General features: G+C 37.8%; 1 protein-coding gene across 1 annotated transcript in view; it reads left to right on the forward strand.

Moving 5' to 3' along the window:
• The first annotated feature begins 19544 nt into the window (after window positions 1–19544).
• LOC139754491 (uncharacterized) overlaps window positions 19545–20140 on the forward strand; it is a 159805-nt gene continuing 159209 nt past the window's right edge. Inside the window, exon 1 of the mRNA XM_071671756.1 lies at window positions 19545–19818. Within this exon, the coding sequence (XP_071527857.1) occupies window positions 19769–19818 (50 nt within the window). The 5' untranslated portion in view covers window positions 19545–19768. The remainder of the gene's footprint in view (window positions 19819–20140) is intronic.

Here is a 20140-nt window from a genome sequence, read left to right on the forward strand (position 1 = left end):
GCCATTTCCCGCGTTAGCGAGGCAGCGTTAAGGATAGAGAACTGGGCCTTTGAGGGAATATCCTCACCTGGCCCCCTTCTCTGTTACTGCTTTTGGAAAATAAAAAAAAAATAATGAGAGGGGAGGATTTCCAGCCCCCCGTTCCCTCCCCTTTTAGTCGCCTTCTACGACACGCAGGGAATACGTGGGAAGTATTCTTTCTCCCCTATCCCCAGGGATAATATATACGGGAGACATACGCGGGATATACGCGGGAGACAGCGACAAAGTATAATAAAAATATAAAAAAAAAATATATATATATATATATATATATATATATATATATATATATATATATATATATATATATATATATATATATATATATATATATATATATATATATATATATACATATATATATATATATATACATATATATATATATATATATATATATATATATATATATATATATATATATATATATATATATATATATATATATATATATATATATATATATATTATCATGTACTTTCATAGGGTCTTGTTTAAATCAAAACTCTTATATTATTTTGTCCTCCATACTACGCACCACTGCCTCTCTGCCACGCTGGAACCAGATCGTTCTGCGTTAGGATTCATTAGTTCAAGTCCTTGTTGCTTCGTCTCACTGAGACAAGCCGGGCTTCATACCAGCCCTTTATATATCGGTGCCGATGCCTTCCACGGCAGTCTCATTCCAGACGGCATCCTGAGGTGTAGTGGCTCTTCCCCGAGGTGTGATGGTGTGGTTGGGGAGAAGAACGATTTTGTTATATAAGTTAAGCTGCCTTTGTGGTTAAATGCACTTGTGGTTGTGTTAACATAGTTTTATGCTGTGTACTGGGAAATTGCTTTTCATTTGATTTGTGGTAATATTTTTCTTTTCATGGGGATGTGATTCATGGATTCATTGTTGATTGAATTTGGTTAATTAGTTACTATACTTGCTGTTACTTTGTGATTTTGTGTTACTTCTATGTATTGATTAATAATACTGATCATTATCAACCTGGGCTCATTCTAGACCTAATAAAATAATTTTTCACAATCATTTATGACGGGTCTTCTCCTCGCAGTATAACCTAGACAACAGTGCTCTATATCGACCATTACTTTCATTACTGTGAGAGCTAGATTCGTTATAGTATACATACATATACATTTCAATGTATACATACATATACATACACAGACATATACATAAATACACATTTACATATTCATACATGTTGCCTTCATCCATTCCTGCTCCCACCCTACCACACATGAAATATATATATATATATATATATATATATATATATATATATATATATATATATATATATATATATATATATATATATATATATATATATATATATATATATATATATATATATATATATATATATATTTTTTTTTTTTTGTTTTCATATCTTATTATACTTTGTCGCTGTCTCCCGCGTTAGCGAGGGAGCGCAAGGAAACAGACGAAAGAATGGCCCAACCCACCCACATAAACATGTATATGCATACACGTCCACACATGCACATATACATACCTATTCATTTCAACGTGTACAGGTAGCGCTATGAAAAGACAACAAAGGCCTCATTCGTTCATATTCAGTCTCTAGCTGTCATGTATAATGCACCGAAACCACAGCTCCCTTTCCACATCCAGGCCCCACAAAACTTTCCCTGGTTCACCCCGGACGCTTCATATACCCTGGTTCGATCCACTGACAGCACGTCGACCCCGGTATACCACATCGTTCCAATTTACTCTATTCCTTGCACGACTTTCACTCTCCTGCTTGTTCAGGCCCCGATCTCTCAAAGTCTTTTTCACTCCATCTTTCCACCTCCAATTTGGTCTCCCACTTCTCCTCGTTTCCTCCAACTTTCAAACATATATTCTCTTTGTCAATCTTTCCTCACTCATTCTCTCCATGTGACCAAACCATTTCAAAACACTCATTCTCTCCATGAGACCAAACCATTTCAAAACACCCTCTTCTGCTCTCTCGACAACACTCTTTTTATTACCACACATCTCTCTTACCCTTTCATTACTTACTCGATCAAACCACTTTACACCACATTTTGTCCTCAAACATCTCATTTCCAACACATCCGTCCTCCTCCACACAACTCTATCTATAGCCCACGCCTTGCAACCATATAACATTGTTGGAACCACAAAACCTTCAAACATACCCATTTTTGCTTTTCGAAATAATGTTCTCGCCTTTCACACATTCTTCAACGCTCCCAGAACTTTCGCCCTCTTCCCTACCGTGTGGCTCACTTCCCCTTCCATGCTTCCATCTTCTGACAAATCCACTCCCAGATATCTTAAATACTTCACTTCCTCCAGTTTTTCTCCATTCAAACCTACCTCCCAATTACTTGTCCCTCAACCCTATGACACCTAATAACCTTGATCTTATTCACATTTAGTCTCAGCTCTCTTCTTTCAATACTTTATCTAACTCAGTCACAAGCTTCTGCAGCTTTTCAGCCGAATCAGCCACCAGCACTGTATCATCAGCGAACAACAACTAACTCACTTCCCAAGCTCTTTCATCCACAACATCCTGCATACTTGCCCCTCTCTCCAAAACTCTTGCATTCATCTCCCTCACAACCCCATCTATAAACAGATTAAACAACCATGGAGACATCACGCACCCCTGCCGCAAACCGACATTCACTGAAAACCAATCACTTTTCACTGCTTCTAACAACTTGCCTCCCACACAATATATTCTTAATACCTTCCACAGAGCATCTCTATCAACTCTATCATATGCCTTCTACAGATCCATAAATGCTACATACAAATCCATTTGCTTTTCTAAGTATTTCTCACATACATTCTTCAAAGCAAACACCTGATCCACACATCCTCTTCCACTTATGAAACCACACTGCTCTTCCCCAACCTGATGCTCTGTGCATACCTTCACCCTCTCAATCAATACCCTCCCATATAATTTCCCAGGAATACTCAACAATCTTATACCTCTGTAATTCGAGCACTCACTTTTATCCCCTTTGCCTTTGTACAATGGCACTATGCAAGCATTCCGCCAATCCTCAGGCACCTCACCATGAGTCGTACATACATTAAATAACCTTACCAACCAGTCAACAATAGTCACCCCCCTCTTTTTTAAATAAATTCCACCGCAATACCGTCTAAGCCCGCTGCCTTGCCGGCTTTCAACTTCCGCAAAGCTTTTACCACCTCTTCTCTGTTTACCAAATCATTCTACCTAACCCTCTCACTTTGCACACCACCTCGCCCAAAACACCCTACATCTGCTACTCTGTCATCAAACACATTCAACAAACCTTCAAAATACTCACTCCATCTCCTTCTCGCACCACCACATACTTCCCGAGTGTCATAGAAGGTAATTAAATGCGTGAGAGGGCAGGGAACTGGTAATCCTCACTAGCTACCTAGCAACCACAAACGCTTTTCACCTACGCCATGAAGTAAAAATCCTCTCAGTATAATCCTACCTCAACATGCTCGGCACTCAATTCAATGCAACAGCATTTTACCCCTCCCCTCCAAACTACTCCAGAACTAAGCACCGACCCCCAAGTAGACATGAAAAGCTTATCCTTGCCTCACACATTAGCAACCTGTACTCACAGATCCCCATTCCCGGCAAATAGGACACTTACAAGACACACACAAGCTGAAATAACCTGAGAAGCACTAAACAACTGCTTCCCCAACTCAAGTCTCGAAATTCACCCGACCTGACTTACACCCATCAGAATTCACACTCCCCAGGCAAATGCGAGTCACTTTTTCGTCTGTGCTCTGGACATCTATCATCCCTACATCATTGCAAACGCCGTTTAAACTATTATGACTGCAGTGCAGCTGCCACAACGAAGACACTATGCACTTTCTACTCACCTGCCCTGCTGCACATGCTGCACATAGACGCACACTCAACATTGCTACACTTCATTCATGATATATAACCCCGACCAATGAATATGGCCGGCTTCCTGAGCGCTGCAGGAGGCTCATGATGATAGAAGGGATTCCTAGAGCAGAGCGTAAGTATGAAAGTATAAGTAACCATCTATTTACTTAAATCAGGCAACATGGACTTACAAAAACAAAATCGTAAATATATGATTTATGACCTGCTATGGGTCAATAGCCGTAAATTCCAACAAATTAACCATCCATCCGTGAAAATGAATGATTTTTTTTCTTCTCTCAAACAGTAAGAACTTGAATGTTTTCTTTTCTAAATATATATATATATATATATATATATATATATATATATATATATATATATATATATATATATATATATATATATATATATATATATATATATATATATATATATATATATATATATATACTTTTTTTTTTTTATACTTTGTCGCTGTCTCCCGCGTTTGCGAGGTAGCGCAAGGAAACAGACGAAAGAAATGGCCCCCCCCCCCCATACACATGTACATACACACGTCCACACACGCAAATATACATACCTACACAGCTTTCCATGGCTTACCCCAGACGCTTCACATGCCTTGCTTCAATCCACTGACAGCACGTCAACCCCTGTATACCACATGACTCCAATTCACTCTATTTCTTGCCCTCCTTTCACCCTCCTGCATGTTCAGGCCCCGATCACACAAAATCTTTTTCACTCCATCTTTCCACCTCCAATTTGGTCTCCCTCTTCTCCTCGTTCCCTCCACCTCCAACACATATATCCTCTTGGTCAATCTCTCCTCACTCATTCTCTCCATGTGCCCAAACCATTTCAAAACACCCTCTTCTGCTCTCTCAACCACGCTCTTTTTATTTCCACACATCTCTCTTACCCTTACGTTACTTACTCGATCAAACCACCTCACACCACACATTGTCCTCAAACATCTCATTTCCAGCACATCCATCCTCCTGCGCACATCTCTATCCATAGCCCACGCCTCGCAACCATACAACATTGTTGGAACCACTATTCCCTCAAACATACCCATTTTTGCTTTCCGAGATAATGTTCTCGACTTCCACACATTTTTCAAGGCTCCCAAAATTTTCGCCCCCTCCCCCACCCTATGATCCACTTCCGCTTCCATGGTTCCATTCGCTGACAGATCCACTCCCAGATATCTAAAACACTTCACTTCCTCCAGTTTTTCTCCATTCAAACTCACCTCCCAATTGACTTGACCCTCACCCCTACTGTACCTAATAACCTTGCTCTTATTCACATTTACTCTCAACTTTCTTCTTCCACACACTTTACCAAACTCAGTCACCAGCTTCTGCAGTTTCTCACATGAATCAGCCACCAGCGCTGTATCATCAGCGAACAACAACTGACTCACTTCCCAAGCTCTCTCATCCCCAACAGACTTCATACTTGCCCCTCTTTCCAGGACTCTTGCATTTACCTCCCTTACAACCCCATCCATAAACAAATTAAACAACCATGGAGACATCACACACTCCTGCCGCAAACCTACATTCACTGAGAACCAATCACTTTCCTCTCTTCCTACACGTACACATGCCTTACATCCTCGATAAAAACTTTTCACTGCTTCTAACAACTTGCCTCCCACACCATATATTCTTAATACCTTCCACAGAGCATCTCTATCAACTCTATCATATGCCTTCTCCAGATCCATAAATGCTACATACAAATCCATTTGCTTTTCTAAGTATTTCTCACATACATTCTTCAAAGCAAACACCTGATCCACACATCCTCTACCACTTCTGAAACCGCACTGCTCTTCCCCAATCTGATGCTCTGTACATGCCTTCACCCTCTCAATCAATACCCTCCCATATAATTTACCAGGAATACTCAACAAACTTATACCTCTGTAATTTGAGCACTCACTCTTATCCCCTTTATATATATAAATGTGAATAAGAGCAAGGTTATAAGGTACAGTAGGGTTGAGGGTCAAGTCAATTGGGTGGTGAGTTTGAATGGAGAAAAACTGGAGGAAGTGAAGTGTTTTAGATATCTGGGAGTGGATCTGGCAGCGGATGGAACCATGGAAGCGGAAGTGGATCATAGGGTGGGGGAGGGGGCGAAAATTCTGGGAGCCTTGAAGAATGTGTGGAAGTCGAGAACATTATCTCGGAAAGCAAAAATGGGTATGTTTGAAGGAATAGTGGTTCCAACAATATTGTATGGTTGCGAGGCGTGGGCTATGGATAGAGTTGTGTGCAGGAGGATGGATGTGCTGGAAATGAGATGTTTGAGGACAATGTGTGGTGTGAGGTGGTTTGATCGAGTAAGTAACGTAAGGGTAAGAGAGATGTGTGGAAATAAAAAGAGCGTGGTTGAGAGAGCAGAAGAGGGTGTTTTAAAATGGTTTGGGCACATGGAGAGGATGAGTGAGGAAAGATTGACGAAGAGGATATATGTGTCGGAGGTGGAGGGAACGAGGAGAAGTGGGAGACCAAATTGGAGGTGGAAAGATGGAGTGAAAAAGATTTTGTGTGATCGGGGCCTGAACATGCAGGAGGGTGAAAGGAGGGCAAGGAATGGAGTGAATTGGATCGATGTGTTATACCGGGGTTGACGTGCTGTCAGTGGATTGAATCAGGGCATGTGAAGCGTCTGGGGTAAACCATGGAAAGCTGTGTAGGTATGTATATTTGCGTGTGTGGACGTATGTATATGCATGTGTATGGGGGTGGGTTGGGCTATTTCTTTCGTCTGTTTCCTTGCGCTACCTCGCAAACGCGGGAGACAGCGGCAAAAAAAAAATAAAATATATATATATATATATATATATATATATATATATATATATATATATATATATATATATATGTATATATTTTTTTTTTTTTTTCTTTTGCCGCTGTCTCCCGCGTTTATATATATATATATATATATATATATATATATATATATATATATATATATATATATATATATATATATATATATATATATATATATATTTATTTATATATATATATATATATATATATATATATATATATATATATATATATATATATATATATATATATATATATATATATATATATATATATATATATATATATATATATATATATATATATATATATATCTTGAGCACCTGAAATATGTGCTCATTTATTTTCGATAAGTGACTGATAGTGACTTTATGACTGTGGCAGTCAAAAAGTTTGATCAAAGCCTGAGTAACCGACCTACTTTTTTACATAAGAAAGAAGTACAACAGGAGGCCTGATTGGCCAACGACTGGGTTATCTGGTAGAAAAAAAGTTTTACTTGGCAAAAAAATGTAATTCCGCTCAGCAGATTTTTAAGCTATCACCGACTCCCAGCTGCTGCACAGCAGCATTCTGCTGTCTCAGTTACTGCTGCTGTTTATACAGTTCATTTCTAGCGGTTTTCTCAAAGTACACTTGAATTTACAAAATATTTGTCTAAACGACTTTTGAAGGTATCTATAATCTTAGCATTTATTACGTCTGACGGTAACTTAAGTAAACCAGTGCTCAACACACCTCCAAGAAAATAAGCTTTTTACCCACGTTTGTACTACATCTTTTAGCTGTGAGTTTTTTCCCATTTGTATTGGTAACCATATTTTCTTGTATTTCGAAAAGATGTTCATGATTTACTTTGTCGATAATGTTCAGAATTTTGAATATTTGGATTAAGTCGCCAAAAAGTTTACTATATCTCTTTTTAAGGGAGAAGAGATCCAATCATTTTAATCTCTTCGTATTTCGTATATTTAATCTCTTTAGCTTTCTAAGGGATGGATCAATTTTGTCCCACGTCTTTGTACTTTAATTTTTCCATGTCTGTTTTATAGTTTGGGGACGAAAACTGGACAGCATAATCATGCTTAGTCTTACTAGAGAATTATAAAGTGTGATAATTGTTTCTGGTGTCTTGTAATCTATGTTCTTGACTATGAAACTTAACATTTGTTGCCTTTTTGCTTGCTGCTTGACACTGTTCAGTATTCTTCAAATTGTTGCTGATGACAACTCCGATGTCCTTTTCTTCATTTACTTTAGTTAGAGAGTTTCCGATTAGTTTGAAGTTGTAACGTATATTCATGTCTCCAAACTGCATAACTTTACACCACATTAAAATTCATTTGCCATCTGTCTGACCACTCTGCTTGTAAGTTAAGATCTCTTGAATCATTTCCCAGTCCCATCCGTTTACAGCTCTATCTCCTAGTTTAGTATTGTCAGAAAATTTGGAGATCTTAGATATGCGACCGAGTTCTAGGTCATTGATTTATATTATGAAAAGAATTGAGCCTAGGATCTACTCCTGTGGCACACCACTCGTTACATCTAGCCATTTTGAGGCTTCGCCGTTTAATACTACACACTGCTTTCTTCCGGTAAGCTAGTCTCTGATCCATGCACAGAGTTCTTCACCGATTCCATGTGCTTTAAGTTTATGTAAAAGTCTCTTGTGAGGTACTTTATCGAAAGGCTTTTGGAAATCTGTGCTACATCAGACGGGATTTTTTCGTCCGAGGTCTGATAAATAACATTAACAGATTCCAGCAAATTTTTCAGGCAGAATCTTCTATTGTGGAAACCGTGTTTTTTGTCCGATATAATTTTGTGATCTAGAAATGTGACAATTTTGTCCCGTATTATTTTTTCCATCGTTTTACCTAACACTGACGTAAGGCTGAGTTGACGGTAGTTCCAGGCACACTTTTTGTCTTCTTATATATAGGAGTAACATTTGCTCGTTTCCAATTAGTTGGCACCTGACCAACGGATGAAAATTTGTTGAATATTTTTGTTATGGGGTATATCAGCTGTATGTGACGTTCTTTAAAGATTTTTGGTGCTAAGTTATATGGGCCGTTGGATTTGTTAGCATATAACTAGTCCAGGTATTTAAGTACTTCAGAGCTCTTTATTTCTCTAACCTTTGAAAGATATTCATTGGTTGCGGTATTCGAGATGTTTCTTCAGTTGTGAATATGGAGTTAAAAGAATAATTTAGTATGGTAGCCATTTTCTTATCGTCAGTAGTTAGTGTCATGTTCGTTTCGTAATGGTCCAATTCTTTCTTTTACTGTCTTCCTTTGTCCTTTATATTTGAAGAATTCCTTATGATTATTCTTAACTTTCAATGAAATTCTTTTCTCTTCTTGCATTTATCTGCAGGAATTTCGATTAATTCTTGCAGATTTTCATCGGATTCCATTTATTTGAATTTCGTGTGTGTTTTCTTCTTTTGGCAATTGAAAGGCATAAGGATTCAATATCCAAGCAACCTTTTCCATCTTTATACCAAAACTTAATAGGATTATTAAAACTAGTTTAAATGAGTTTACATGAGAAAGACAAGAAAACGTAATTCCACTCAGCAGTTTTTTAAGCTATCACCGACTCCCTGCTGTTGCACGTTAGCCTTCTAGTGTCCCCGTTAGTGCTGTCGATTATACGTTCATTTCTGGCGTTTTTCTCAGAGTATATCTTAACATGAATTTTGCTTTTGTCGTTTTCATGTGCCAATGCCTTACTTGAGCATATAATGTTAATTGCATTAGTTGTATAAACCTGTCGGTTATCTTAATATTGTTTAAGTTATATGGTGCATATGATATAAACAATACATAATCCTGTAAACTAAGAGAAATCAAACTTCGTTAGTTGGCTTATTTTTGGACTTTAAACCTGGAGCGAGTTATGTTGGGACTTCTACTGACGCAACAGACACACTAAGGGCAACCTGAGTTTGGAGTCACATGGCCAAAACATTAGGTACCGGAGTAGCAAAATTATTGCCTAGAGTCTGTCAAAGGCCTAACTTCCTTCCTGAGGTGATGCCTGGTTATATATGAGGCAAGAAGGTCAGGTCGTCGAATCCAAATGTCGTAAGCTCTGACTTTTCTCCATGCTGGTGGATTGAAAGCGGCTCTTCATATGAAAAGGGTCAGGTCATCTGTAACTTGCAGAGGCATCTTTTGATCTGCCACTGCTGAACATCGAGCATGGATGTCATGGGTAATATCACAGGTGCAGTCGCAGGTTCGGCCATCAAACTTACTTTTTCTGATGATTATAGGGTCAGGTGAGGTCACCAAGTTAGGGCATCGTCAGTAAGGTAACACTTTGTGGAGCGAAGATGATCGGCTGGTAGTCCAGTGCTGGTGGGGAGTGGAGTGTTGGCAGGACAGGTAGTGATGCTACGATACCCCACCTCTCCCCTCTTCCCTGTTGTGGAAGTTCACTGTCTGCGTAGTGTACGGGGCAGCGGACACAGCGTCCAGTGCGTCCAGGTTGTAGAGGGGGAATTTATCCTGTAGCGCCATACTGGTAGAAGTTTTTGCACGAGGTCCTTGCTGGCGGATGGAAAAAGAATCACCTGCCGGTGCATGAAAGACCGGGTGGACCTGGCATATATAAGAGGGAAGATGGACAAGTGTGGGATAACACTGAGCAGGAGTAGAAAAACAACTGTGACTGCAAGGGGCCAAGGTAGGCTGACAACAGCACCGTAAGAACGTGTTCGAAAATCGCTGTTAGTCAACTCCAGGGATTACCAGTTTAGCGGGTGATCTTATTGTACTGTTGGAGTGGTATAGCTAGAGAGGGGCACGTTAAACAACAACAATGCTTTATTGACTAAGGTACATGTGATGAAATAACCTAAGGTCATGAGCTACTGGAAGTGTAGGACTATAATGAGAAAGGAGAGGTCAGTTGTGTGCAGATGGAGAAATAAGAGACGGTCAAAGCACTGGAGCCTCAATGCTGGTGATGATAGGCACCAGGGATGAAGCAGCAGCACGCGAAAAAGTGTATGGCTGCCTAGCCTACGTGGAGCTCCTGTAGAAAGTGGATGTGGGACGTATCGCGGCTCCTGGAGTGTGCGGCGTCTGCCAGTTTGTACTTGGGTTGCAGATGTGGTGCGGGCGCTGCCGTAGGTCCCTTTTTGTTACAGCTGCTCCTCGTAACTGCCGGAGGCGATGACCCACGCGAGTCCTGCCGTAGGTGGACGCCTGAGATGAGGCAGCACAATGCAATGAAACCCGCCAGAAAATTAAACGTCAGGAGCCACGTTAGGGCTTCTGCTGACAGAAGAGACGCCCTATTGGCAGTTTGAGTGTGAAGCCAAATGACCCAGAATTAAGATAACGGAGTGGTGCACTTGTTGTCAAGAGCCAGTTAATCGCCTGACTACCTGACTGCGGTGATGCCCTGGTATATGAGGTCGTCGAAGCCGAATGTCGAATGCTCTGACCTCTCTCTAAGCTAGTGGACTGAGAGCGGCTTTTCTTATGGAAAGGGTTAGGTCATCTATGATTACAGCGGCATCTTCTGATGTGCCACTGTCGAACATCGAGGGTGTCACGAGGTAATATCACAGGTTTGGCCACCTAGTCAGGGCGTCGTCAGTAAGGTAACACTGTTGAGCGACAGTGGGTCGCTACAGACATCTGCAAAGTCATGGGACTCGTCAAGATTTTGTTTAAATTAACATCCTCAGAATCTTTAATATCCTCTTCAAATATCGAAGGTAATTCTAAAACCACGTACATTCTCATTGGTAATATGCCCCATGACCCAGATTCAAACTTTGTATTTAAATCCTAGTCTTGAAACGCTGAGCCGAATATTGTGTACACTGTCAGCCTAAAAAGTGAGCCCCGAACCCTGTGTTTACTGATGTTCTGACCTATGTACATCTCACTTTTTTTTAGGCTGTTAAAAGTTGAATGAATACAGATGAATATCAATATTTCAGATGCAAACGTTCAGAAGAGCTTAGTATCAAAATTATCTTTTTTAGTTATCCTAAAAGATAGTCGTAAGTGAAAATGGAACGAAATATCGCAATATAGAAAACGAATATTTGGGTAACCATATAAAATCTTAGTACCGAATCTAAATTGATGTATACTGAAAGCTCATAGTACATGTATAACGATAATCTGAAATCAAGCGAGAAATGTGACATGCAAATGACTGAACTAGAACAGAACTATGGTTACAGATAACCTTACCTTAACTCCTCTTCTGACACTTTTACTGGGAGCAATAATTGATGAGGCAATATGTAAATTAGAATAGAGACTTGGACCATATACATAGTGAGAATGTATGCGGTCTAAGGATAATCTTTAGCATCCATAGAAAGCGCTAAAGATTCTTCAGTTGGTCGTTGCAACTTGACCCTGTGAAGGTCGTACAGCCGAAATAGAGAGGAATCAGTGATCTTTTTTTTCATAGAAATAACGAAATTCGAACCCTTGTTAAACCCATGTAATAAGGAAGCGATTTCATGTTGTTGTTAGTCAGAGGCAAGAACATTTCCCTCTCTGGAAGATAAGGAAAAGGGATGAATGGAGGAATCTGAAAGTTAGAACATAAAATAAAGTGGAAGTAAAAATACAGGTGGGCCATTTACCTAACAGAGACGAAGTTGGTTGGTTTGCTTGGTCAAACGGTCATCAGACCAGAAATTCTTTTTGATTTTTGACCATTCTGGTCCCTATACACTATACCTATATTGCAGTATGAATAAGAGTAATGTATGTGATATAAGTATTTGTCAAATTTATATATAGATAAAGAGAAAACTTTTGCAAGAAAAAAAGAAAATGAATGGAACAGAAAGTTATTGATGAAGTGGGTCTTGTGTCAAGCACAGGCCAGTTGACACAGGATCCTCTTGTGCAGCTGCCAGAAGGGACTACGGAGATCAGAGACAAACCACCTTGGTACAAAATATTATTTGTAAAATATTAAACATAACGGCAGTCCATCAGTTCGGTTCTGCAACAGAACTAGCTCTGAAGAACTCCCTCTCCAGGCAGGTTGCAGTGAAAAAACTTGACCCACTGGACCACCAGCCAAAAGCAAAAGCAACACACCCCAAAGCCAACACACCAGAAAACGGAACCAATCAAATGTCTTATAATCGTCTTGATTATTTCAGTTTCCCTAAGATAATCAATCTATCGATTGTAATTATGCTATCATGAAGTAGGTCTAAGATGAAATTCATTTACATTCTTATTAAAGCAATGCATGAATTTTTTCCTTGGTTGTTCGTATAGATTGAATTTGAGCAGTTGTTATTTCGTCATGACGGTCATCTTGGTCGAAAACTTCCTACTGCATATGGTCAATGTATTTTTGACGCGTAGGTGGGCTAGCCCGACTTCCTCTCCTACGTATAATTAATTTTTTTTAATAGGAAGTCGGTTAATCCCCTGGCAGTTTCCTATGGCACACCATTTTTTATTTAGCAATTCTGAGGACTGACAATTAATCATTATTCTTTGCTTACGGCTAATCAGTCAGTTTTCTTAACCGCTGAAATACTTCCCCGTGTGTCTTCAATTTTGCCAGGAATGTTTGATGCGGGAACTTTCTTCGAATACTTTCTAAAAGTGTAAATAGATATCTACCGTTTTGTTTCCGCCAAGCATTTTGATCATGATGAAGAAATTGAAACAGATTTATCAAAAGTGAAGGATGTCGTCGATTCCCATGATGCGAGATGTCACATGGAGACCCTCTGAATGACTTACTATCTTGTCTTGAATGATGGTGCTATTAAGTTTATCTACGGAAATCAAGTTAATTGGGCGGTGATCTCCTGCCAGAGATTCACTTCCTTTTCGGTGTCAAACTAACAGACTTTCAATCCATCTAGTCTGGTAAGCTATTTACGCAGATCAGGAGTATTAGCGGCCCCACCTGGGGAACCTCACTTGTCATCTTGCCCAGCATGAGAAGGATCCCCCGACATGTTTCGTCTGTGTCCTCCCAGGTTGGTAGTTGTTGATCATCTTGATTAGCCATCCTCTAACTCTAGTTTACTTTTAATCTCCATCTTCTGTCGTCTGTGTGGCAGTATATCAAAGTCCCTCCGGTAGTCAGGGAGTATGCAATTCACTCACCTATTCCCCTTTTTCAAGAATGTTGCATACTTGCTAAAGAAACTGTAGTAGATTTGTCACACACGATCATTTCTTTCCTAACGCACTTTTTGGCCATGTATAGGTAGTTTATCGTTAACAATTAATTCAACTGTTTCCTGACTATTATCTCCATAATGTCATGCAGGTTATGCCCGTTAGGGATCTGACGTATAATTCAGAGATACTTCTCAGTAATCCTTTTTTTTCTATTGTGAAACATGGTGCCTCTCTTCTATTTTGTTGGAACATTTCCTTCGTTAAAAGAAATTTTAAAAGATGATACGATTGGCTAGGCAACAGTCGTTGCGAACTCTCTGGTGAGATGCTATCAACAGTATAGCCTCTGCATTAGACTTCTTCATGAGTGTCATCACTTCTACTGGATTAATCTTGGCCGTATATGAAGCATATTACCTTTCCCTTGCTGGTGGTGATATTACTCCTGGGTCTTCGAGTATGGCCACACTCAGAAACTCCATATTCAGTTTCTGACATAATTTCTCCACTATGATAGCAATGTTCCCCTCTTAATGATTTGGTCCTTAACTGTTAGTTTGCTCTTCTAGATTTGTGAGATAAGTTTGGAATTCTTTTGACTTACCGAGAATCTTTCTTTCATACCTCACCTGTTATTTTCCTCTCACTTGGTGATCATATCCGGTCTCATCATATTTGTGGTGATCATATCCGGTCTCATCATATTTGTGGTGATCAAATCCGGTCTCATCATATTTGTGGTGATCATATCCTGTCTCATCATATTTGGTGATCATATCCAGTCTCATCATATTTGTCAGCCACAGATAACTTCCTGTGTTTCCTGCATCTCTTCTGCATTGCTTTCTTATGTTTACTTATCGTACTCCGCCCTTTTCTCATTACACATAAGTACTAGTACAATGTTCTCAGCTCATTTGTTGTAATTTCCCAGAATCTCATTTAACTTTGTTCTATATCCAAGTTATGGAATTTGGTCTCCCAGTTTTCTTCCCTGAATTAAGTGTTTGGGGCTTCGTAGATACCTTTTTATACAATAGTTTGGATTAACCTTCTATACCTGTGCACTCCCTCTTGTTCTGTGGTCCATCTATGACTAGGTTATTATTTTTCCAAGTGGAAGTCCATTATTAATGTTTTCAGTTTTCAGGCTACTGAAGCTGAATACTACATCCAGCTTTCATGATGCATATACCCTGATACTTCAGGTACACGTGGGCTCAACATAATTTCCTCCATGGATTCTTGAGAACTTAAATCTTAGCGTGTTCTCTTCTCCTTGCAGGTATAAGGTGTCCCAATCTGTTTCCTCACAGTTGATGTCTCCTCTGATGAAACCATTACCGCCGCTCTTTTATCTTCACCAGGTAGCTGATAACGCTACTCTAATCTTCGTGGGAAAATGTAAATCAGTACAAAGATTTCTTGTTATTTCATTCCCGAATGTACAGCTTAAATTATCTACTGATTATACTGAATTGCAAGGTAGAGACTTCTTACTGTGTGTGTTTGTAATGATGATGACAGTAATAATGATAATGGTAAAGATATGATGATAATAACAATGATAATAATAATAATAATAATAATAATAATAATAATGATGATAATGATAGCAATGATGATGATATTGATTTTGATGATAGTAACAATAATGATAATGATAATGATAATAATATTATAGTAATAACAATAATGATAATAATTATAATAATGATATTGATAACAATAAAGATAATAATAATGATAATGATAATAATAATAATAATAATAATAATAATGATAATAATAATGATAATAATAATAATAATAATGATAATAATAATAATAATAATAATGATAACAATAATAACAATGATAATGATAATAATAATAATAATAATAATAATAATAATAATAATAATAATAATGATAAAAATAATAATAATCGTGAAGACGATAATGATAATAATAATAGCAGTAGTAATAATGATGATGATGATAATGATAATGATGATAATAATGATAGTAACAAGATAATAATGATAATGATAACAATAATATAATGATAATGATAACAATATCAATAGTAATAATAAAAATAATAATAATAATAACAATGATAATAATAATGATAATAATAATAATAATAATAATAATAATAATAATGATAATAATGATAACAATAATGATAACGATAATGATAATAATAATAATATTAACAATAATAATGATGATAATAATAATAATGATAATGATAATGATAATAATAATGATAATGATAGTAATAATGATGGTGATAATAATGATAATAATGATAATAATTATAATAATAATGATAACAGTAAGATAATGACAAAAATGATAATAATAGTAATAATAATGATAATGATAATAATAATAATAATAATGATAATACTAATGATAATGACAATAATAATTATAATAATGATGATAATAATAATAATAATAATAATGATAATAATAATAATAATAATAATAATAATAATAATAATAATAATAATAATAATAATAATAATAATAATATGATATTAGCAATAATAATAATAATAATGATAATAATAATAATAACAATAATAATAATGATAATGATAATAATAATAATAATAATATTTTTTTTTTTTTTTTTTTTTTTTTATACTTTGTCGCTGTCTCCCGCGTTTGCGAGGTAGCGCAAGGAAACAGACGAAAGAAATGGCCCAACACCCCCCCCCCCCCCCCCCCCATACACATGTACATACACACGTCCACACACGCAAATATACATACCTACACAGCCTTCCATGGTTTACCCCAGACACTTCACATGCCTTGCTTCAATCCACTGACAGCACGTCAACCCCTGTATACCACATGACTCCAATTCACTCTATTTCTTGCCCTCCTTTCACCCTCCTGCATGTTCAGGCCCCGATCACACAAAATCCTTTTCACTCCATCTTTCCACCTCCAATTTGGTCTCCCTCTTCTCCTCGTTCCCTCCACCTCCGACACATATATCCTCTTGGTCAATCTCTCCTCACTCATTCTCTCCATGTGCCCAAACCATTTCAAAACACCCTCTTCTGCTCTCTCAACCACGCTCTTTTTATTTCCACACATCTCTCTTACCCTTACGTTACTTACTCGATCAAACCACCTCACACCACACATTGTCCTCAAACATCTCATTTCCAGCACATCCATCCTCCTGCGCACATCTCTATCCATAGCCCACGCCTCGCAACCATACAACATTGTTGGAACCACTATTCCCTCAAACATACCCATTTTTGCTTTCCGAGATAATGTTCTCGACTTCCACACATTTTTCAAGGCTCCCAAAATTTTCGCCCCCTCCCCCACCCTATGATCCACTTCCGCTTCCATGGATCCATCCGCTGACAGATCCACTCCCAGATATCTAAAACACTTCACTTCCTCCAGTTTTTCTCCATTCAAACTCACCTCCCAATTGACTTGACCCTCACCCCTACTGTACCTAATAACCTTGCTCTTATTCACATTTACTCTCAACTTTCTTCTTCCACACACTTTACCAAACTCAGTCACCAGCTTCTGCAGTTTCTCACATGAATCAGCCACCAGCGCTGTATCATCAGCGAACAACAAGTGACTCACTTCCCAAGCTCTCTCATCCCCAACAGACTTCATACTTGCCCCTCTTTCCAGGACTCTTGCATTTACCTCCCTTACAACCCCATCCATAAACAAATTAAACAACCATGGAGACATCACAATAATAATAATAATGATAATAATAATAATAATAATAATAATAATAATAATAATAATAATAATAATGATATCTCGGAAAGCAAAAATGGGTATATTTGAAGGAATAGTGGTTCCAACAATGTTATATAGTTGCGAGGAGTGGGCTATGGATAGGGTTGTGCGGAGGAGGGTGGATGTGCTGGAAATGAGATGTTTGAGGACAATATGTGGTGTGAGGTGGTTTGATCGAGTAAGTAATAAAAAGGTGAGAGAGATGTGTGGCAATAAAGAGAGTGTGGTTAAGAGAGCACAAAAGGAGGTTTTGAAATGGTTTGATCACATGGAGAGAATGAGTGAGGAAAGATTGACAAAGAGGATAGATGTGTCAGAGGTGGAGGAAACAAGGAGAAGTGGGAGACCAAATTGGAGGTGGAAAGATGGAGTGAAAAAGATGTTGAGTGATCGGGGCCTGATCATGCAGGAGGGTGAAAGGCGTGCAAGGAATAGAGTTAATTGGAACATGTGGTATACCGGGTCGACGTGCTGTCAGTGGATTGAATCAGGGCATGTGAAGCGTCTGAGGTAAACCATGGAAAGTTGTGTGGGGCCTGGATGTGGAAAGGGAGCTGTGATTTCGCTGCAGTATACATGATAGCTAGAGACTGAGTGTGAACGAATGTGGCCTTTGTTGTCTTTTCCTAGCGCTACCTCGCGCACATTTGGGGGGATGGATTGTCATTTCATGTGTGGCGGAGTGGCGACGAGAATGAATAAGGGCAGACAGTATGAATTATGCACACGTGTATATATGTATATGTCTGTGTGTATATATATATATATATATATATATATATATATATATATATATATATATATATATATATATATGTTTTTTTTTCTTTTTTTTTTGCTTTGTCGCTGTCTCCCGCGTTTGCGAGGTATATATATATATATATATATATATATATATATACATATATATATATATATATATATATATATATATATATATATATATATATATATATATATATATATATATATATATATATATATACGTTGAGATGTATAGTTATGTATATGTGCGTGTGTGGATGTGTATGTATATACATGTGTATGTGGTTGGGTTGGGCCATTCTTTCGTCTGTTCCCTTGCGCTACCTCGTTAGCGCGGGAGACAGCGACAAAGTATAATAGATACAGTATGATAATAATGACAATAATGATGATAATGATAAACGTAATAATAATGATAATAATAATAATAATGATAATAATAATAATAATAATAATAATAATAATAATAATAATAGTAATAATGATAATAATAATAATAATATTGATAATAATAATAATAATAATAATAATAATAATAATAATAATAACAATAATAATAATAATAATAATAATAATAATAATAATAATAATAGTAATAATAATAATAATAATGATGATAATAATAATGATGATAATAATAACAATAATAATCATAATGATAATAATAATGATGATAATAAGATAACAATGATAATAATGCTTTAGAATTTAGACAGCCATTCAGCCGAAAATACACAGATGAGTTATTACAGAACTGGAAGGTTATAATGATAAACGGCGACAGTTGAGAACGATTTGAACTCTAAGGTCCCTCTCATACACAGGTGCAGGCGTATTTGCCTGTACCTGCTTGCACCTTTACGTGTGTAATATTTCTATTTCAGGAACTAATTGAAGGGCAGTAGCGAGTCATCAATAGGGCGAGGCGGTGCAGTTGCCAGACAGCAGCTGGGTGGAACTGGTAGTACCTGTGTGAGGCGGAGGCGTCTCAGTGATGCTGGGGAAGCTGGCCCAAGCACATCGCTTTTCACGCAGCCTCCCGCTTGCTCTGTGTCGGTTCTTGGTCGGGTCCCCGCACTCTGTTCCCGCTCTAGAGACAATAGAAACATCATAGCAAAACCATGATTGGCAACATGATTTTGCATGTCCAGAAGCTGAAAGAAATGTTTTAATTTCTAATTAATCTAGATAGAAACAATATTAGCTAAAGTACTGACATTGTTATACAGTGATGTTTATCTCCGCAGTGTTGTGCTCTAGTACAGCAATGCTCCTCAACAGGTAAGACCTCTGATGCTTCATTATGCACTGTTGTACTCTCTTGTGCTTCATCATGTGCTGTTGTAATCATCATGCTGCAGCATGTGCTGTTACTCATGCCTCATCATGTACTGTTGTAATCATCATGCTGCAGCATGTGCTGTTACTCATGCCCCATCATGTTCTGTTGTACCTACTCATGCCTCATCATGTACTGTTGTACCTACACATGCCTTATCATGTACCGTTGCAATCATTCATGCTTCATCATGCACTGTTACTCACGCTTCATCATATATATTTTGCTCATGCTTCATCATCTACTGTTACTCATACTTCATCG

Source organism: Panulirus ornatus, chromosome 17 (assembly GCF_036320965.1).
Source record: "Panulirus ornatus isolate Po-2019 chromosome 17, ASM3632096v1, whole genome shotgun sequence".
Classification (NCBI taxonomy): domain Eukaryota; kingdom Metazoa; phylum Arthropoda; class Malacostraca; order Decapoda; family Palinuridae; genus Panulirus; species Panulirus ornatus.